Source organism: Schistocerca cancellata, chromosome 5 (genome assembly GCF_023864275.1).
Source record: "Schistocerca cancellata isolate TAMUIC-IGC-003103 chromosome 5, iqSchCanc2.1, whole genome shotgun sequence".
NCBI lineage: Eukaryota > Metazoa > Arthropoda > Insecta > Orthoptera > Acrididae > Schistocerca > Schistocerca cancellata.
Genome location: NC_064630.1, coordinates 777547280 through 777570416, shown reverse-complemented (window position 1 = coordinate 777570416; position 23137 = coordinate 777547280). Strand labels below are relative to the sequence as shown.

The 23137-nt window shown below is 39.5% G+C and overlaps 1 protein-coding gene across 8 annotated transcripts in view; it reads right to left on the bottom strand.

The window, feature by feature from the left end:
• Window positions 1-23137, bottom strand: part of LOC126188132 (la-related protein Larp4B) — a 382619-nt gene that overhangs the window by 65993 nt on the left and 293489 nt on the right. For all 8 annotated transcript variants that reach the window (XM_049929613.1, XM_049929620.1, XM_049929614.1 and 5 more), the window contains 4 exons: window positions 22838-22943; window positions 22519-22677; window positions 21627-21763; window positions 21438-21550 (listed from right to left, as the gene is read on the bottom strand). In XM_049929613.1, the coding sequence (XP_049785570.1) occupies window positions 21438-21550; window positions 21627-21763; window positions 22519-22677; window positions 22838-22943 (515 nt within the window). The remainder of the gene's footprint in view (window positions 1-21437; window positions 21551-21626; window positions 21764-22518; window positions 22678-22837; window positions 22944-23137) is intronic.

Below are 23137 nucleotides of genomic sequence, written 5' to 3'. Positions count from 1 at the left end.
TAACTTTTTTTGATCATATGTTTCCACAACTATGTTAACTCAAAGTCTTTACAGATGTATTACACCTCAATATGTGCACCATTAGTGGCATGACAGGCATCTAATCTGTATTCCACTCCTCTCCAAGTATCTCATGCATTGCAGCATAACATTTCTGACTGCTGCACGAATGTCATGGCGAAGATCTGGGATATCACAAACTTGTGTCTGGTACAATTTATTCTTGATAACACAACCCCCCCCCCCCCCCCACACACACACACAACACACACACACACACACACACACACACACACACACACACACACACACACACACACAGGATGTCTGGGGTTCTAGGGAGTCCGCAATCAATCTCTGAATCCAGCAATCTTGGAACTCGTGATTAAAGCAATTCCTCACAATGTTCACAAAATGGCATGGTGCACCATCTTATTGAAAGGTGTCACAAGGAAGTTGTGGCACAGCATACAGCCCCAAGATGTCTACAAATATTGCTGCATTAACTGTAGGCATTGGTAAGTACAACTGACCTACAACCCTGTCCTTCAACAATCCACATTTTGAAAGGGGCACATATGCAGTTCCTCACACGCAGCAAACGTGCATGTTTACCACAACAAGTATGGAATGTAGCCTCCTTTCAGAAACACACAAAAATTGAGGAACCCCTTGTTTTCATCCCTTTTTGCCGAATTCACTCTAAACGACTTCTGTCATGGCCTGTTCTGACACTATTTTGTGATGCAGCTCCAATTCATATACCTGTAGGTGAAGCCTGTAACATTATGTGATTGTCATATCATTTTAAATCTTTCACTAACCGAGCAGTCGCTCGGCAACAGCTACAGTTAGCAAATAACGTTGCGAGAATGTAAAAAAAACGAATGTCCTGTGACGTGACGTGTTTATTGTGGAAGAGCTGTCAGAGATGCTGTGAGCTATTGACTTTGAAAGCCACTGCGCAAAAGGGGACAAAATAACATTTTTTACACATTCTTTTGATGCACGAGATATTCTCGAACAGTTACTCACTCTTCTGTCTCTTGTAATTTGTGTCTGATATGCATGTCTTGCCACTGTCTTATTATTGTTTAAAAAATATTATTTTAGTGTAATGTGAACGTGCCATACTGCATAGCAGTAGATTTATGCGAGACGCTATATTGTGCGACGTGTATTTGGAAACAAAGGATTTAAGTTTGTTTATCTAATGATTGCCATAAATTCAAAGTTAAATGGAACTTGTGTATGGACTAATTATTTAGTATAGAACCTATGTCTCACCATTCATGACCATACGTATTTTGTTTGATAGTTCAGAGTCACGAAATTTTTTGCTGAAATCGGACGGAAGTTGCATACATTGAAATATTTTTTCCGCACCTTATTCTACTGGTAAATGCAAGATAAACTTCGGTCCCTTAGGAAATTCATGTTGAGGTATCCAAAAACATTTTCAATACACATTTACCCTCCTCTGCAAAACAACTTTTGTCTAATCAGCCTATTCAACAAGAAACAGTCAAAAATTCCTGACTAGTGAACGTATTCAAAACCACTACAATAACTAGTTAGTCTATTGGCCTAAAACACAATATATATCATTATGTGCTTTTCTCTGCAAATATATTTCCACCACCGATTATAGCTGTATGTTAATGCACAAAAGTAAACATATTGTTATAAGCCTTTTATGAATTACATCGTGTACCATCAAATGAGTTAACTAACTGCCTACTTGCTTGTCGGATTGACTTACAAGAGCTCCGGTGGAAGTATATACATATTAGCTGAACTGATTTTGAAACTGGAACTGTGTGCTTGGCATAGTGGCCCTACATTGAAAACAAACAGTTTCCAAAGCTGCTTGTACTATTTCTTGTTGTTACATAAATGGAAACATCACTTGGTTGTTGTATATACTTGTACCACAAGAGAGATTGTATCAGTGTAACAGACTTTAGCTCTGCGAGAAAAAGCAACAAAATGCCTCCTGCTGTTGAGTCCACATGGCTGCCAACACGTTATCATGAATGACAGATGTTATGTGCATGCGTAAGCAGTACCAACTGCTGCAAGCAAACCCACAAAACATTGAGTTACCATACTTCTAGAAGAGAACTGTCCACAAATATCTCAAGTTATTACATTTTATATTACAATGTGTGTAACCCACGCACCCTTTACAATACAGATCTCAGAGTTCAACTTGATATGGGCTCACTGATTTTGCTCAAACCACGTAAGTAGAAGCAGTATAAGGTAAAATGCACTATAAGGATTTTTAGTAGTGCAAGAGATTTTTGAGCTACAATTGTCAAGTAAGTGGCATGACAGTGATCAAGTGCACTGACAGACAATATGCCAGCTCAGGTTCGATTGCTGCTACTACTACTATATTTTTCCTATTTGTTTTATTCCTCACAATATTAAACTATTATTTATAAAATTTATATATATTTCAACAACTCAATTTATACACATAAAATATTAATTAATCATAATTACATTCTGTATATCTTTAGAAAGAAATTATTTTAAATGATACCTTTCTGACATTTTGTAATTTGAACTGTTTTCTGACATTTTGTAACTGTGTCTACAGTTGTGAACAGCATCTCGCCATGTGTCTTTAGTAATTTTCCACGAATACCTATTTTATTGGAAAACTGAAACCCAACCAGAATTTTCTAACCGGTGAAGTACTTAAGAGTCTGCCAATAGATATGGTCCTCAAGTTGCCGGTACTGTCAAGAAACTAGAAGAAAAATATAATAATGTTGTTACTTGCTCCAAGTCGGGTAAACTAACAAAAGAGCTGTATGCAAAATGTTTGGAAACAACATTAAAACTATACATAGCTAACAACAAATTCTTCTGTTGGTGGATTCTCAAGGGGTGGCCAAGCAGATTTGATAGTGTATGATGAGACTTTCATAATGAACAAGGCAAAGGAATGCGTACTATGACCATCATTCCATCCAAGTATACTCTTCTTGCTCAATCCTGTGACGCATATTTCTATTGCCAAGTCAAAAATCTAACAAAGATTATAAAGTTCTCTAGAATTACTGTAACAACGACAATCATCATTAAGACGATATGCAATTAAAATATATTTGATCATGCAGCATAAATTCAGTGCTCCTCTTTTCGTCCCAACGATTCGGTGTGCATCAAAATTGACAGAGTAAAGACTTACTTAAATGAAGTATACTTTCCACTGAAGCACATTTTGGAATAATGTCATTGCTCAAGAAATTCTTTCATTAAATGTAAATGCTGTAAACAAAATTTAGGTTTCTAAATGTTCCTTTAATAACTATCCCACTAAAAACATAACTTCTAGCAGTTAATTACCTGCTTTTTTTAATTGCTAGAATGTTCAGAAATTTTCCATTCATTTGAAAATTCACTGAATTATATAAATTAACTGTTTTTACAAATTAATCTATCTATACTAAATCCAATACATTAATTTTACATATAATTGAACTAGTTGCTGCTGCTGCGTTGGTGGTGGTGGTAGCAGGATGATTATCAAAACCCACACTGGGGAAATGCTAGTCAGTTTGCATGACCAATGCACTATGCCATACTTTATTATTAATACAAAACAATCCTTCCTCAAACTTCACTCTAAAATCTTTAGAAGATGTGTTACCTTTCCCTTACACCCAATCACACGAGATACTCTAGGAACTTCTAAGGGGGTGTTCAACTGCATGTACTTGCACAGTCTTAGCCCAATTTGTGAGCCCCGATCCACACCCTCCCCTTGCAAGGTCATTTTGTGTGTTCACCTAAGGTGAAATGCTATATACTGCTGGCCCTTTAACTTCTCAATAAACATGAAAACCCAAGGCCATGCGTAACATTCAATGCAAGAAGACATGATTATACAGGGTATGTCAGACCTGTTCAGGAGGCAGCTAGGTGCGTAAGAGCATTCTTATCACCAGGGCCACAAGCGCTCACTCATTGTATAATGTGCGTCTGAAGTTGTCGTGTGACATGTGACAGGGGGGGGAAGGGCAAACAACTGCCTTCAGGAGATATGCTTTCCGAGGAATGATAGTTTTGGTGTAACCTTAACATATATACCTACTGCATGGCACTGTAAGTGGAGACTGACTCTTCTTAAATAGCTAAAAAAAAGCAGCTTCATGACCAAGTTAAGAACATCAAAGTGAAAGTCAGACACCAAAATCATTTTACACCACGTCAGTGCAGGATGCCTACATTTATGATATGTGATGGTGCCTTGAGATGCTCAGGGTGTTTCAAAACTCTGAACACAAAGAAAAAATTCAATTTCCAAAGGCACTACACCACTTTCATGCAAAAGATTATGGACACTTTCAAGGCAAAGAAAGAGAAGCAAGGTTGCAAAAATTGAAGTCCTGATAAGTGATGTGACTTAAGGAAGTATTTGTCCCATACGAGTGGAAAAAATTGACACCCGAGTAATTTTCCTGAACATTTCCACTATGAAAAAATGTACTTTGTTTTCAGGAGCACCACTGAACAAATGCATCTGCAATCAGACCAAGTTGTTATATTGCTTTTCAGATCATCGAAGCAATGCTCAAGTTTCACTACATGAGAGTTTATAAAGATATGTTTGGTGTCTGGAGCAGCTGTGCATACAGCTCCTGAGAGACTTCTGAAGTTTCAGACGGAGTCTCTTGTTCAAAAATTTCACACGGAATTCAAGAAACAGCTAACAACATTTCAGATAAAGTAATGGTTCTCGCAACAATTTTTTCTACCTTTGCTTTGGTGCTGGGTGAGTGCACTGACATTTCTGACACTGCTCAGTAGGCAATTTACATTTGGGGAGCAGATTGAGGTCTAATCACAAAAGAGTTACTGGACTTCCGTCCTCATGACGGACACTAGAAAAGGGGCAAATATTCTCACGTGTGTGTCGAAGTGTTGAAAACATCAGTCTGTAGTGGAATAATCTCACTTCTGGGTCAATGGACGCTGTAGCATTTACGGTTGGCCGAAATATCAGTTTTGTCGTTCTTTTACCAGAGATGGTAAAATCATTGCCTGTTCCACACTAGATTTTTGCAATACATCACATTCTCTATCCAGAGAATTTGCGGACTGAAAGTGTGAACATGAGGGAACTGACAACTGTTTTGACTTTCAACAAATTTCACCCACAGTCCTGCTCTCACTAGTTTAAAGCCTTTTTGGGAGACATAGAAAGCACTTGTGGCAATGTGCCATATCATATTGAAATACACTATCTGAGTGGAGGCAAGGTCCTCTTGAGATTTTTTAACTTTCGTGTGGTTATATACATTTATGGACAAGTCATAGGCCTGTTGCCGAACTGAAGAAACAGTAGATAGCAAATTTGGCCTTCCTCCGAGACATTACATAGCATATGACTGTTTTGAATTCAGCACTGCAGGGTGAACATGTTAATTTCAAAGACGTACAACTGTATTCAGGGCTTTACAATGAAACACACACTGTGGAATACACAGCTAGGAAGTGGGAACATTGCACATTTCTCAAAGTTATCTTTTAAGGACGAGAGCAGAGCAACATTTTGAACAATATCAAAAAACAAGGCCTATTAAAAAAATTCTGCAACTTTGACCACATAATTTTTCTATGGTTACCTTTCACTTAGTGCATAGTCTCCTTCGAAATACTATCATCCACAGTTGATACACCACTCCCAACACCATTTCCGCTTCCAGGAACAGTCTTGGTACGCCTCTTGTTGGATGGCGCAAACAGCTATCTGAAAATTTTCTTTTATCTCGTCTATCATTGCAAATCTTCATCCCTTCAACAGGGTTTTCAACTTTATTTCCAAAGTCCACAGGGGCCATGTCTGGAGAGTATCGAGGATGAGGCACCACTGTAGTTTCAGTTTTTGTGCAGTAGTCACGCACCAACAGGGATGAACGTGACTATCGTGATGCAAGAGCCATGAATTGTCTCACCATATTTCAGGCCGTTTCCTTGTCACATTTTCTTGCAGGTGTCCCAGCACCCCCGATATCACCATTGATTAACAGTTCGTCCCTGTGGCACGAACTCATAATGAACTAATCCTTCAAAGTCAAAGAAAACTAACAGCATGGTTTTGACATTTGACCTGACATGGAGAGAGTTCAAGAACCTTTCCCGACCCAGGTGAAGACTGAACCTTTGTTTCAACATCATAACCATGTCTCATGACCAGTTATGATGCTCTGAAGGACCTTCTCTCATTTACGCCATCCAAAACCTCATCACGGATTGTGAGGCGAAGGTTTTTCTGGTCTTTACTCACGAGCCATAGGGTGAACGTTACGACAACACAATGCATTCCAAGGCTCCATGGTCAGAATTTCATTACATGATCCAACTGAAATGTTAGATTCTTCAGCATCAAAGGGCATCCAGAACAAGTGTCACCTTTAACTTTCGTCCGGCCATTTTTAAACTATGTGTACCATTCATAACACCGAGTATGGTTTAAGCACTCATCACCATAGGCTTCCTGCATCTTTTGGTATGTGCCTGTAAAGATTTTCTCGAGTTCCATGCAAAATTTAATGCCGACATGCTGCTCCTCTAACTCTTCTAGCTCAAAATTCGCAAGCTGTGCGACAATGTTCTACTCAATGGAGCACTGAACAGTAACTGACAGACATACAACAATGAAACTTCCAGCAGTTACACATTAAACACAGGCGTGTGCAGTGACGCCAACTGCATTTCACTCCAACACACCATTGGTGTGAAATTACACATGTTCTAGAATTTTTGAACACACCTCGTATACTCTGTGATGATCGCCACGAATCAGATCCGTTTCCAAGATTATGAAAAAATTAATGTCTTTTCACGTCTCTTTTCAGTTGACGTTAACAATGTGGAAACCAAGCAGCGGTTACAACTTTTAAAGCTACAGTACGACAGGCAGTTGCGTGAGAAGTTTAATTATAAAATTAGTCTATGTAACTTCTATAAGAACTTTCCTCAAGACAAATTTCCACTAATTTACAAGTTCACAGTTATGATTATGTCTACGATTGGATCAACATCCTTACGTGAGCAACCTCCTCCTGCTACAGGGAGTGAAATGTATTCACAGCAGCTTACCGACTGACTTCAATTTTAACAGGCAAGTGACACTGGACATTGCCAATTTTGTTTTCCAGCCTGATATCGAGCCTTATTTGGCTATTTTGCATAGCTATTATACTCTTTTCTCAAATGTAGCTGTACTATGCATCAATTCTGCATAGTGTTGCCACCTACGGAAGCTCGCATTAAGTTTGTGTCAAAATTAAGCAGTTGAATTGAGAGAAAGTTTATAATTATTACATTCAGTATAGAAATGACAAAACAGCTCATTCTTTATTGACAGTTCTTTCTAAGGAAGAGGCTTTTACACGAATTTTTAAGAGAGAACGGGATTACGGGTTTTGATGACTAGTTTGTTCGTAAATAATTAGAGTGATATGACAAAAGCAAAAAGTTCACCTCTAAGAGGTCCAAAAACATTGCATTTTGTTCTAATGTAGATCCAAATGCTTTGTCAGTGGCCTCTGTTTTAACAAAGGGAGTCTGGCAATTCTCAGTGGTGCGCTTGCTGACTGGTGACAGTCATTTAAATAAGAGTGCACAGAGATGCCTTATGTCTGTATAATGGAATGCAAGTTGTTAAAAGCTTTTCTTCAAATCAGTAGTGCTCAAAAAGTGATACAACATATTGTTGCTTTAGTGAAAAGCAAGGTATGTAGTATTCACTGACATCCTGTGTTGTTATTTTTTAATGTTTAAATAAAATAGTTACCTAACACAAATTTATGTCAAATTTAAATTTCATCCTAAAACAGCATTCACCATAGACTGCATCAACCATAAGATACCATGTTTCATAATTAACTGCTTCATATTCTTCACTTCATCAAAATATTAAGAGAAATGTATGTTTCATTTTCATTTCTCATTAACCCTTTTGTTGCAACAGGTGTGTTCTCTGCATTCCATGCTTCGGCATCTTTTGTATGATGGTGCCTGTGCTCAGCGATGACGTTCCGGGCAATATGAAATACTTATCCGATTTTTCAGGAACTATTAGGTGACACAAAAAAAGATTTTTGCAAGTCTTACAGTCTGACATCTTCACTTGATAAGGAATACAATTTCCTTTCATTATCCATCGTATTTACTGTGCTGCATCGAGTTAATTAAAACAGTGGATGAAATTTTGAAGATTGTGCAGAGGTAAAACACACTGTGAAAACTTTGATCACATACTGCAGCACGTGAAAAGTAGATAAAATGTCTAAATTTCGTTTAAAATTGAGAGCAAAAAGATCTACAGTTTTGTTCTAGAGTTGACGCGTTTTATATCAGAAGACGATCATTGCAAATCATGTAGTCATAGTAATAATGATTCAAGGTATTAAAATGAGTATTTCTTTGCAAATGACAGCACACAATGAGGCACATATGTTGTATGATAAATACTAAATACTTTTTTATTCACAGAAACACAAAAACAACTCATCCGTAGCAGTGAGAGATCAGCAGCGCCAGAGACACAGACGTTCATAGCACTAAGAAAACCAAAGTAGCCCGTGGAAAGGCACAGCAGGATGTGTATAGACACCCACAGGAGGGTCACTACCACCATATTAGTTTTCGATGAAATGTAGTAATAAATGACTGATGCGATACATCTCCTTATGACATTACAATCTGTTGTAGAACCCTGTTTCACTGTCGCTCCCCTCGCAGCTCCTTTCACCGCCATATGTAGCCGTGAGCCAGCCATGTTTAAGGGTGCAGAAACTACTTATGTCATAAGCACCCATGTCGTAATCTTAGAACATCAATAAGTAAAAGAAGCTGAAAGCGACTATACGATACATTATGCCCCACTGACAAAAGGAAAGAGCCAATACCAAGGACGTCCTTTGGAGAACGATCCACGAAACACACTGTAGAGAGAATGGAGGTCCCAAACCGAAGATTAACCATCCTTCGCCACATTGCTATGGGGAAAAAAAAAAAAAAAAAAAAAAAAAACCAACAACAACAACAACAGAATGACACTGAGACCCTGCGTGTTGTTTGCTAAAATGACCAATCTGTCAGACAGCAAACATATACTGGAATGTAAGCGGTTAAAAACAGGCCATTGGGTCAGGAAATGGCAAACCATCAGAGGTTTGTGACAATGAGCACATAGAGATGGCAGATCAGCATGTAACAAATGATGGCTGTAAAGACAATGCCCCATACTCAATGTAGCTAAAATGATCTCACTACAGGATGGCCGACAGGTGATCAACCAAGACGTCAGGAGATGTTTCATTCCCCACAGCTTGTTCCTGCACAGGTAAGACAAGTGGTGATGCCAAAGTGACACCATCAGTCAACAGACAGTAACAGAGAGATCATCTGAAGGAACAGAAGAGCTAACAGGCTGAGGTAGGAGGCCGCAGTCTTGGCAGTAGCGTCAGCAGTCTCACTTCCTGTCAGATCAGTGTGACCAGGAGCCCACATGAACATCACAACTGCTAACTCTACAGTGAGCGTTGGGAACTTTGTTGGACCCACTGCACTAAGGGATGGATGGTTTACAACACACACAGGCTCTGAAGGGCACAGAGTGTCAGAGCATATACACAATTAAAAGGCCCGTGTCAGTGGATGTACTGGTTGGTCTGATAAGAGGGCGAACAGCTCTGGTGTAAAAATAGAGCAGTGATCCAGAAGCCAATACCAAAAATGGTCGATGCCAATGATGAAGGCACACCAGACACCAGTCGGTCTTTGAACCACCAGTGTACAAGAAGGTGCTATTGCTAAATTGTGTGCGATGGTCAAGAAACTAACAGCAATAGAACCCAGAGTAGTGTCTTTGGGAAGCAAATAAGTCCAAGACAAACACGGACCATTCACACCCATTGGGAACATGGCAGGTAGTGTATAGTTAAGGTGGTGGAGCAGTAGCCGAAAGCTAACTCAGAGGTAATACAGAAGAAGGGCAGGCCCAGCAATGGCAGTCAAGGGAATCATCGAAAATGAGACATAACACGGATGGCCAGGAATGGCAGGCAAACAGCCAACTGGGCTAGTGTAAAAGCCTCCATCAGCCAAATGTATTCCATGATGGTGGATTGTATCAAGACAGCATAACATGGACAAATTAACAGCCAGTCATAGTCTAGTTTCAAACAGACAAAGGACCAGAATAAACAGAGGCTGATCTGATTCACTCCACAGGAAGTACCACTTGGGACACACAGGACATTGAGGCATAGTGTGCAGCCAGGTAACTTAAGTGGCAGGACGAAGCCCCAGGAATTACATAGCTTCAGCAAACGGAAGAGCAACAGGCCCAAGATGTGACGACGGTGGAAGAAAGCCACTTTGCTGCAAGAAATTCATACAAACTGTAGTCAGTGGAAAAGCAAAAGCCATTTTTAATGCTCCACACCTAAAGAAGAGAGACCCATCACTGAAGACACTGCTCCAGGACAAGTCGGTGGAGAACTGCATTAGACTGCGAAGTCGTCGGTGGAAAGGGAACCAGAGATGTCTGGTGGGAAGACAGCCATAACAGCATTAACCCACAAGCGCCGTGCGTTGCCATATGGCAACGTTTGTAACACTTTTTTAAAATCGTTGATTCCACAACATCAACGAAGCAGGAGTGTTGGCAGCACTGGATTCCATTCCACAAGACTGTAAAGATAATTACAATGCAATAGTTTTAACAATACATTTAAATTCTGCGGCGTAAGCCGTGTTTGAAGTCGTCGTCTGCTGAATGATGAAGAAACACGGAGTATAAGTTCAAGTAAGTGTTTTACACAGTAACTTATGACATATAATTTGGTTTTTTAGTATGGTTGTGCTTTAAATACCCACATATATATTCTTTGGAGGTTACTGCTTGCTGGGAAATAAATTACGTTCATTTAGGCCTTTTGAACGTCGGTGTTGCCATATGGCAACGCTAGGCCCTTGTGCTCAGTAAAAGGACGAATTTTCTCTTTTTTGTTTTAGAAGAGGTTTCTCGCTTGCTGAGGTGCTGGAGATTCTTTATAATGACGATATTGAAGGTGATTTGTTTGTTGAGCCCCAAAATTATTTTCCAAGAAAGATCGGGGTATCCTGAGACAGCAATAGAGAAGAATGATTGATTATTGTATGTGCGGTGGCTGGACAACTCAGTTGTCACAATGATCTCTTCTTCGTGTGGTGCACAAGAAGTTGGCAAAGTCAAGAGATAATCGCAACTAAAAAAGCGAAATATAATGATTCCCAGACCAAAACTGGTAGCCAAATATAATACATATACGGGAGGTACTGATCAGATGGATCAGAATCTAGCATGCTCTCGCATTGCAATAAGTAGCAAGAGATGGTACTGGTTTCTCTTTACATGGATGTTAGATGTCACCATACAAAACAGTTGGATTTTGTATAGTAAAGCAAGAAACCAAACCATTTCTCAGCCTGATTTCAAGAGAGAAGTAGCAACAGTGTACTTGCAAAGACACCAAGCTTTACCAAAAGGAGCCAGGAGACCATCTGCATCAAGGGCATGTTCTGACAGCCGCATATCAGATTCAATTAGGTTTGATAAGACTGACCATCTCGTCCAGCACACAGAAGGATAGACGACGAAAAGGTGTGCACACAAGGACTGCAAAACTATCGTGAGAACAATGTGTTCAAAGTGTAATGTGGGATTGTGTATTGACTGTTTTATTCCATTTCATGTAACGTAAGAGTTCAAGATTTGATTATTAATTATTAATTGTACTGTGTTATGAAGTATCAATTGCATGATGAAGACTGAATAATAAATTTGCACAACACTTGTATATGTAATAAGAAATTTCAATAACCTACTTATTTTAGTTGAAGTTGTAATCCATATAAATTTAGGTAGTGAAAGCAACATCAACTATCTCACTAATGGCGGTAATGACTTTCGTCGAAACAACTCTGTTGTGTAATTTATGCCTTTTACGGACATAATGCAATTTTTTTTTTAAATTACGAAAAAATTAATTCTGGCACTAATGGGTTAATGGCTACAGCAAAGAGGAAGATGCTCAGGATGGAGCCACGAGGCACACTATTCTTCTGGATAAAGGTGTGACAAGGTCAAACCCAACCATCCCTTTTAGAAACACTCATCTTGTAAAAATTCCTGAAGGAAATGGGGAAGGCAGCATCTGAAGACCCACATGTATAGAGTACAGAAGTTCAGTCCTCCAACAGGTGTCTTAGGCTCTCTCGAAATCAAGAAACACAGATACTGTTTTCTGCAGAAAACTGTTCATGACATGGGTTGACAAGGTGCCAAGATGGTGAACTGCAGAACAACACACTTGATATCCACACTGTACAGCGGTTAGTAAATTGTGCGAGACTAGCCACCACACCAGCCGGGCATGAATAATAGATTCTGTCACCTTGTAAACACAGATGGTGAGAGGAACTGGGCAGTAGCTAGAAGGAAGGTGTCTGTCCTTACCAGGTTTAGGTATGGGTATGACAGGCTTCACGTCAGTGTCTGAGAAACATTTCATCTGCTCAAATGTGATTGTACGTATGAAGAGGAAGGTATTTGCCCACAAGAGAAATGTGGTGCAACATCTGAATGTTAACATCGTCTGGCCCTGGGGGCAGAACATCGGGATAAAGTGAGAGCACGGTCTTGCTATCCCATGGTATCACTGTAGAATTCACAATTCTGAGAGAACAGCATCACCCAGGCCTTTTCCACACCTTTCCAAAGGTGGAAGGCAGGGCAATAGTGGTGTTGCTCGAAATCTCTGCAAAAATAGTGACCCACGGTGTACGAAATAGCAGTAGCATTCACATCTGCTGCTGTCAGGTCAGAAATTGGGGAATGGACCATGGTCCCACAGAGCCAATGGAGGTTGCCCCACACAATGGAAGAGGGAGTGACACTGTTAAAAGAACTAGTAAATTAAATCCAGCTAGTGTTTTTGCTATCCCAAAGAACGCAAAAACACCACACATGCAACTGATTATAATAAATACAACTCATTATCTTGGATGACTTAAGAACAAGGGGAGCACGTCTCCACATGCCAATCGCATCACGGCATGCCTCACCCCACTAAGGAACCAGGATACAGCGCAGTAAAGATGAAGTGCGAGGTATGCCAACATTCTGTAGCAGTAAGGATAACATTCAAAAGATTCTCTACCTGATCATCACAAATGCAGAAATTATGTTCATAAAAAGATCGTCAAGGCCTAGTAAAGTCTCCAGCTGGCCTCAGGAAGCTGCCAATTGGGTTCATACACACGCGAGGTATGAGTCAGCAAACAGATAGCACACGGGAAATGGTTGCTTGAGAACATGTCAGAATGGACCACTCAAGATGACAGGCAAGCTGGACGGTGCAGAACTAGAGGTCCAAATGGAACTAGGTGCTTGCAGAGTCTGAATGGAGTGTGTGCGTGCATGTGCCAGTGTTAAGACAAGAAGGCTGAGTTGAGTGTGGTCAGCCAAGAGGGAACCTCTGACAGGTTCTTTAAGAGCCCCAAAGGGGATGGTGGGCACTAAAAATCACCAAGAAGCAAAACAGGGTGCAGGAGGTGATCAACCAGCTGTATTAAGTTTGCTCTGGCGGCAGCGAATGAGAGGGATGTAGACATTAAAAAGAGAAAAAGGTGAAATTAAGAAGGAAATTGCCAACTTCAACACCTGGCAGCGGGTGATGGTTCGGCTAGGACACCATCCCAAGTGAGCAGCATGGCGCTGCCGAGATGGAATGCTGTCCTCCCGAGAAGTCAATGAGAACAGAAGGAAAAACGAGAGGTGAAAGTGGTTGTGAGGACGCAATTTTGTTTCTTGGAGGCAGGAAACAACTGGACTCTGCAATTCCAACAGCGGACGTAATTTTTCCTCGCAGGATCTCATGCCACAAATGTCCCATGGGAGAAGAGTCATGAATGGGAAGGACAAAAAAAACTAAGGGCAGTCACCTCTGCAGCTGCCGAGTGCTGGCTTTCGAAGATTCTGCTACAGGGCGCAGAGGCTGGAGGATCCTGTTCTGTGAAATAAGACGGGAGATGTCGGCTCTCTCTGGGTCGGCCTGCAGACTCAAGGACAGAAGAATTTTAGGTGGTGCCCAGTGGTGAAATGGAGGATAGCCAGGTGAGGGTATCGTGCAGTGACACAGTTTAAGAGGATTTCAGAGTCGGGATAGGAGAAGATTATTTGCCTTAGTACGATTTCGTAAGTGTCCTTTACAGTTTGCAGATGACTCAGATGGTTGTTGGCTTAAGGGACATAAGAAGTCTTTGCGAAAGTGTTCCTTTTGTCCTTTCCAGACTGCCAGTTGAGTAGTAGGTGATTGTGCCTCTGGGGATAAAGATCTGGTGGCTTGTTGTGCAGTTGTTGGAGAAGGAGACAGTGGTGCTACCATGATAGTGGGCGATTTCAGAACTGCAGTAATGAATTGGGAGGTTGAATGTCTGTGTGGCCATGTCCTTCATGGAGCAGGGCATAGCAAGAACATTACTTTAAGCACCAGATTGTAAAATGTACGGCTTTAGATCAGCCAACAACTTGCGAGATACAGTACTTTTTCCTTCACCTGGATCTCCTGGACGGAACACTCATCGAGATACACGGGACACTCACAGGTTGAGGCAGCATGGTCGCCACTACAATCAGTACGAGATGAGGAGGAGGAGACCAGTAGCCCTCTGAGTACCTCTAGTCGAAGTAACACATCTGGTAGTGGGACACACATGGGAGTGTGGTTATAATGCTGACACTAGTAACAACACACTGGGTTTAGACTGTACGGTTGGACTGTGATGGGTTCATGACCAGCCTTAACCTTCGATGGAAGCACATCGAATGTGAGAAAAGAGTGTGTGTAGGCCAAGTTTACATCCACCTTTTTCATTATCCAACGGGTCACGGTAACACCCCAATCACAGAGATTTTTGGATTTCCCTGTGGTGTCACGTATCAAAATAGGTTGGTCTTTAGCTACTGCTAAACCATTTAACTGCTGTTAGTGCTGTGGAAATGGACAAATTGAAATGCAACAATCCTGCACACAAAAGGAAGAAAGTACTCTGCTGAGTAATAATTTTCGCTGGCACCTTCATCTCTACAGTCTTTTGTGTGTGTGTGTGTGTGTGTGTGTGTGTGTGTGTGTGTGTGTGTGTGTGTGTGTGTGTGTAGATGTTTTAACATTAGACTTAACTGCTACAAAAATTTCCAGGGGTTTATTGAGAGGATTGTTTTATTGTACACAAGTATTAATGGAAACAAATGTGTATCACAATCAGTACAGATACTTCTCTTACTAAGAATCTGTGTACATGAATGGATAATTGCTTTCTGTCCCTTTAGACAACTGGGAACCACTGGACAGTTCACAGCCAACACCGGGACAAGTTCGAACACATTTTAGTTCAATCTGAAGTCTTAAGGGACAAGATACTATTTGCCTATGTAAACAGCATTTCATCTGAAATGATGTCTTGTTATTGCCCCATACAAGAACGATTGGACAAATTTGATAATGTAAGTGTTACTGATTACATCGTCCGGTATTATTTCAGATTTTTGTTTTCAGAATAAAGTCTACGGCACAATAGAAACTGTCGAGCACTATGATAAAATTACGTAAGTAATATTTTCCCTTCAGAAACCAACTGCTACAAAAATTTCCAGGAGTTTATTGAGAGGATTGTTTTATCGTATAAACGTACTAATGGAAACAAATGTGTATCACAATCAGTACAGATACTTTTCTTACTAAGAATCTGTGTAAATGAATGGACAATTGCTTTCTGTCCCTTTAGACAACCGGGAACCACTAGACAGTTCACAGCCAACACCGGGACAAGTTCGAACACATTTTAGTTCAATCTGAAGTCTTAAGAGACAAGATACTCTTTGCCTATGTAAACAGCATTTCATATGAAATGTAGTCTTGTTATTGCCCCATACAACAAATTTGATAATGTAAGTGTTACTGATTACATCTTCCGGTATTATTTCAGATGTTTGTTTTCAGTCTACGGCATAATAGAAATAGTCAAGCACTATGATTAAATTATGTAAGTAATATTTTCCCATCAGAAACCAATTCATCCATACATTGGTGGCAAATACAATTATGCTTAACAATTTCAAATTTCTTGACATTGTCACTGGTGTAGTGTGACATTTAAAATCTCAAACTTAATGACAGAATGAAACATTTGGAAAAATTTGCACCAGAATATTCAGGTTAGTGACTCCTCTCGGTCATCTGTCTGAAAATACTTTAGATGGCTCGTAAGTAGGACTTCATTTTTAAATTCAGAGCAAGAATGGTAAATGTTATGTATGAAGCATTTCTCAAAAACAACAAAATGATTCTTCCAAATCCTGACAACTTTGTCTATTAAAATTACTGACATAGGATAGGGAAGTAAAATTTTGAGGATCATTTTTCTAATTAACTTTTGAAGAACTTATCAGCTGGATGTAAGCATAGTGAACACCTAGCAATAATTTATTCACAATTATTTTCTCTCTCTCTCTCTCTCTCTCTCTCTCTCTGTCTGTCTGTCTGTGTGTGTGTGTGTGTGTGTGTGTGTGTGTGTGTGTGTGAGAGAGAGAGAGAGAGAGAGAGAGAGAGAGAGAGAGAGAGAGGCAGGCTCTATTGTGGGTAAAGCAGGTGGTAGACTTCAGTTTACTGGTAGAATACTGGGGAAATGCAATCAATCTACAAGGAAATTTCTTAGCAATCAACTTGTATGACCCGTTCTACAATACTGCTCAAGAGTGAAACGCATACCAAATAGGAACCACATGGGATATTGAAAATATACAGGTAAGGGCAGTATGAATGGTCACAGATTTGTGTGATTCGTTGGGGAATGTTACAGTGAGACTGAGGAAACTTTAGTGGCAGACTCTTGAAGACAAACTACCTGGAGATTATTAGAAGCCTATGTTTGAAGAACCGGCTTTAAATGATGGCTTCTGAAATATATAACCCCTTACTTATTGCTCACATAGTGATCATGAAGACAAGGTTAGAATAATTACAGTATGCACAGAGGCATTCAGATAATCAGGTAATCAGGCAATCATTCTCCCCATCCTCCACACGCGAATGGAATGGGAATAAACTATAATGACTGGTACAATAGCACGTACCCTCTACCACACACTAGTGGTTTACAAAATAAGAATTTAGATGTAGGGCAGAATATTTGTTGTGACCTATTTGACTAAGTGCATCAGAACTCCAGCATGCAACAGTTGGAATTAAAGACTAACATCAAGTTCCAATAGAAATTGTGTAAAACCACTACCAAAAACATTTCAAATGACACAGCCAAGCTCACAGTGATACCACACTGAGTTGTAGTGTTGTGTTGTGTTTAGGCAGCACTGTCAATTTTTGAAAGGGGAGTGTGTTTGGAATGTGCATACCAGTCAACCACAAATGGTTTGAACTGAATACTCAGACTGAAGAGGTTGCAATGCTGGTGTGTCCCAACTGTTCCCAAATAAGACAATATCACAAAAGCTGCAGCAGCATCAAGCCATTTTACACCCTAGAAAAATCTGATGACCTGAACCTGTCACGTCACCCAGCACGGTGTGCTATACATCCCGACGCTATACCAACATGACTGTTTGACAATTTGAGGGGACTTACCAGTAGTGTTAAAAATATGTTTCTCAAATGGATCGTAACTGAAGATGGCTTTTCCTGGGCTATTAATAATTGAAGTAACAATCGCCTGGAACATGCCTAGACAGTAAAAGCAATGACAAGACAGGTCAAGAAGACAAGGCGATGTTCGAAATGTTTTTATTCAAATAGTATTTTTCATGTGGAATTGATACCATAAAGTGCTATGGTACCCAAAACCCACTACAAGAAGATCCTTGACCATTTAAGTGATGCAATTTGGCGTAAGCATCCAGAGCTTTGATGTGGGAAGAACTGACTGTTGCTATAGGACAATGCCACTTTACATAGTTCTGTCCTTGTCCAATAACTTGCAAGCAACAGGTCACCGTTTGCCACACCACCTGCACTCCCCTGATCTCATGCTATCCAATTTTCTACTCTTAACTACATGACAGCACTCTTACCATAAGAAGAGTAGATTTACAGGACCTTCCTTCGAACATGTTTTCGCAGTCATGCCAGCAGCACTTGATTCTTGAGACTTTCCCAGTGTAATCAGTAGCAGGCCACTTAGTTTCCGGGTTGCACCCAGCTGATTTCTACTGCTTGCCATGATATTTCAGCTGACAAATGTTCATCCATCTTCACATGATTTGCCCTGGAGACTGCTATATCAAAACCTGGCAAGGAGACAAGCACAGACAGCCACTATACGAGTCATCTCTGGCAAGTTTTGCACCTTCTTCAAATATCACACACAGGTGCACCCATAAATATTATACTCATAAATGCATCTTTGCACCAATTTTTGGTATAAAGTTAGTGACGTGAACTAGCAATTTCCAGTGCAAAACACTCACTCAAAGATAGGCTGAATTGTTGCCAGCCAAAATAGCGTGCCAAAGAATCTACATCATCTGGCTGCAATCCCAAAACTTAATGTAGCAGTTAAAAGGATATCGGCAGATGGCAACAGTTTTGAGGGAGGATGTGTATCTGATTTAAGTATATGATATGGCCATATGGCATTCAGGGCAGGCACCACAAAAAAATAAAGTGAGCATGTCACGCAGCATCTTTTGAGACAATCAGGTTCTTTTGGGTGCCTACTCTGTGTGTCCCTACGAAAACTTAACAATTGCAGTAGTACAAAATTCTGACGTTACAGGAAACTGATGTGGCAGCCCCAAAACCACTTGCAATAATTGAGAACCCCCAAGGTCAATACACATGCCAGAGGTGGTAGTGACTAACCAACAAACACATTAACAAATGTAACACTCCAACTCCCTTCACACAGCACCTCCATTCTAAGCAGAATGCTATTAAGAGTAATTTGACTGAAGGTTATATTTTGATCCATGCCACAAAAGAGCTCTTTAAATCCCACCAAGACACCAATTCCATAGATTCCCCTAAACTTTCTTGGTACAACTGATTTCCCTTTGCTAAGTCACCAACATGCTACTTTGTTACCTTTTTCAGTATTACCCTACATTTAATTAATTTTGCACAATTTCTGTTTCTGAAATAAGACTGGCCATTACAGTCTTCGACATTCTTTTCCAGCAACTTTTCACGCATTAAACTGACAGATACTATTACCTAGCAAATACATGCATAATACTTCAATGAAAGTAAAATCAAAGATGCCCAAAACTCTAGGTCATAGGAGACTTATTGGATAGGATGAGAAGGCAAGACTGGTTACATATGGATCAGCAACAATACAAGGAAAATCCAGATTGCTACTTACAGTAAAGCTTGCACATTAAGTTGTAGATGAGCAATATTAAAAGACCCTACACATTAGCTTACACACACACACACACACACACACACACACACACACACACACACACACACAGAGAGAGAGAGACAGACAGAGAGACAGACAGACAGAGAGAGAGAGAGAGAGAGAGAGAGAGAGAGAGAGAGAGAGAGAGAGAGAGAGAACTGAGAACCACTGAATAATTCCCAGATAACATGGGGACTGTTGCATAAAATTCGTATTACTAAGACTAAAAGTTACACATTAAGGAGACCCTTGACAGGTGAGAAACACACTTGTGGACCCACTGCACAAGAAAGTGACTGAAAACCAGGTAACTTCATAAGGTCATGTAAGACTAGTCTCAAGCCTTTAAGAACTTATTGGAGGGCATGAAGAGCTTTAAGAATTTAGGAGCATGTACCTAAGCAATCCAATATCTGGAAGTATTCTAGGAACAAGAGCAATTTAGACTGGCCTACTCTTGTAATTTTCATTAAACTCTAAAAAAATACTATTTCATGAACAATGGACTGAACACAGCTGTAATAGGCACAAATGCAACACACCACAGAGGAAATGATGCCACCAATTCTGCTATATTTCATTAAACTGGTAATCAAAATAGAAATGAGTACATGCAGACATAGAAAATTACACTGGACAACACTTCCGGGAGGGCTAATGTTGTAGACACCTTTAAATATCTGGGAAAATCCAAACCAACTGACAGGATGATATAATAAACATGGAAGGAAATACATATCACTTAACATATAGATGTAATAAACTTATTTCCCTTACTATAATAAAATTCTAAGATTAAAATACAAACATAAAACCAGCAGCTGTGTCATTGTTAACATTAAGGTAATACATGGTACAATGAAAAACTTGCTGTTGAGAATTACTTTCTTTTCCTTCTTATCAAATATGGGAAGTGGAGGAGTATATGAACAATAACTGGTTACAGAAATGCACTGATGACTTGTGGGAAACTAATAGTACAATTACTTGGATATGAATTGTAAATTCATTTTTCTTACCAATTTAGAAATTTCTGATGTAATTTACACATGAAGGTTTCATTCTACAATCCACTAAATTTCAGACTATCTGCATGTACAAGAGATTTATTATTAGTGGTTGAAATTACACATTACTTTCAATCTCTGTTGTAAATAATTGAAGTCCCCACAAATCAATATGAATACTGCCAACTTAACTGGGGAAACTCTAATCAAGTATTTTATTTGATGCCTTGCACAGATTTCTTATTGGCTTGTGTATCACAGTCAGTTCAGATATCTATTACCACATAGATTTCATTAAACTGAAAGTGAATTGCTTTCTGTCCCATTAGACAACTGAGAACCATTAGACAGTTATCAGGCAACACTGGGACAATATAAAAAAATGCACTTTACTATACTGCACAGCAAAATTAACAGGGAAACTTAGTGGTAATCCACAATTTTAAAATGTGTCAAAACTCTTTCATTGCAACAGCTGTACTAAGTTTGACAAACATTGTCAATGGCATACTGTTTTTCAGAACCCCACGTAGACAGGCAACAGGAAAAATTAATTTTCTTCCTTCATCTGTAAATCCTTTAATTGCTCCCTTTTCTTGTCATTTGCCTGCTTCCAGAAGCTGGTAAATCAGTGTTAAGTCAGTCAGTATTTATTGTTCCAAGATACTGCTCTAGTCTCAAAAAGTACTGAAGCAACAATTATGTATGAGAATAGTCTGTAGTGCAGGGATTGCATGTAGCTGCACCTAACAATCCCCATGAGTGCCACATTGTTAATACACTGTATCTTATAATAAATTTATTATGTACTGTAATTCCCAGTGAAGCATCATACACATACCACAAACTATACTTTTAATTTTATTATTAAACATATCTGGCAAAACCACAACTTTAATGTCACAGCTCAATACTGAAAAAGATTCCACGATTTACCTTTACATCTTCCAATGGGGTGTGATCAGGTATTTCACGCAGAATTACAATACATCTCTTGTGGTTTGGTCTCACCTTCTGACCTTCCTCGTCAACTTGTACATTTGGTGACTCTAAAACAAATCATACTTTAAACTTTTTCATGAAGTCCTTAAATTTACATCAAATCAGATATGCCAGCAAGCGTACCTCTCAAAACTTCTGTTATAAGTTTTATATCTTTTGTCAGTTTCTTCACTTGATTGAAATTTGCCACAGTCCATATTGGTACATATTGATCATTATCCATTTGTGACAATAAATATGCATCATTTGCCAGATTTTCCCTGAAATTGTAAAATTAATTTAAACAATAGCATTTCAGAAGTAAAGTGTGATAAGTCACCTTGTACTAATTAAGTTTCCATTCACACAGAGTTAACTGTTTAATGTATTTAAATGCATTCACTCATCAAAGACCTGATGTCAGCTTTGACGCATGAAATAATGATATGGCATGTGATGTCGAACATGTGCAAACAGATAAAAAGAAGACTGACAACATTTATTTTGCATCTCTTTTTTCCTGGAATGTTGATTGTGGTGACAGTTTGATCTGCCACCTAGCCTAAGGCCTAGGTTAGATATATAGGGGAAAGTCTGGTAGTTATCAGAATACATTACATATTGGATTTCAAACAGTGACCTTGTCCTTCATTTTGAGGAGGTACTGGGACACAAATGATGTGAAGCAGATTAACTGTTTTTATTATCCTGATAGTCATATTAAGACATTTCTAAGATAATGTTGCATTTTGAAACAACTTCAGATATGTTTAACAGCCACTAACTAAACCTAAGTCACAGTTAGTTGTGTGAGAATGGCTTGAGGTGACCAGTTCTTAGCTTAGCAAAAAAATTAGGAAGAAGAGCATTACGACTAAAGTTACGTAAACTGCAGAACAAATAACAATGTCTGGATTCATGTTATCTACAAGATAGCTGCAGCAGCATTTTCACTTAGTGGAAACTTATGTCCTCTGTATAAAGATTACTGAACTACAAAGACAATTACAATCAATATGATGGGCGAGGACTGTACCTTGAGAAGTAATATTCCAACTGCGAAGACAGCATTTGTTTTAGTTGGTCCAGGGGGATGCCTGCATCAGATCCTGGGCTCGGATCCGCAAGCGATCCCCCTGGAGGACTGCTATCCTGCACGTACGTCTCCAGTGAATCTCCTAGGCCATTAAGAGAGCTGTAAGAAATTCACACAAAATTTTCATATCATTAAAATATGGAACATCATTAATATGAGAAAGAAAAATGTGAAATTAGCAATGACAAACTGTGGATGTGTTGTGAATAATGTTAAAATTTTAGACCACAAATATTTGACGTCCAAAGCAAATACTCACCTGAAATCTGAGCTCGTAGTTGCCGTGGTGGCCAGCGAGTCAGGGGTGGCTGGGTACACCGCCCCTGAAGGGAGCTTGCCAATGTCCCCATTCATGTACACGTAAGCTGGAAATAGCAAATCCATATCATATATCTCAACTGTTTGAGTAAAGGGAGAGGAGGAGCTAATACAGGTACAATTACAACAAAACTTCTTTGGTGTCACTATGTTAACTTGGGCATAGATTAGAAGGCTCGACACTATTTAAGTAACAAGATAGTTCCTGCTTACATTATTCTAATTTCTTACCTACATCGAA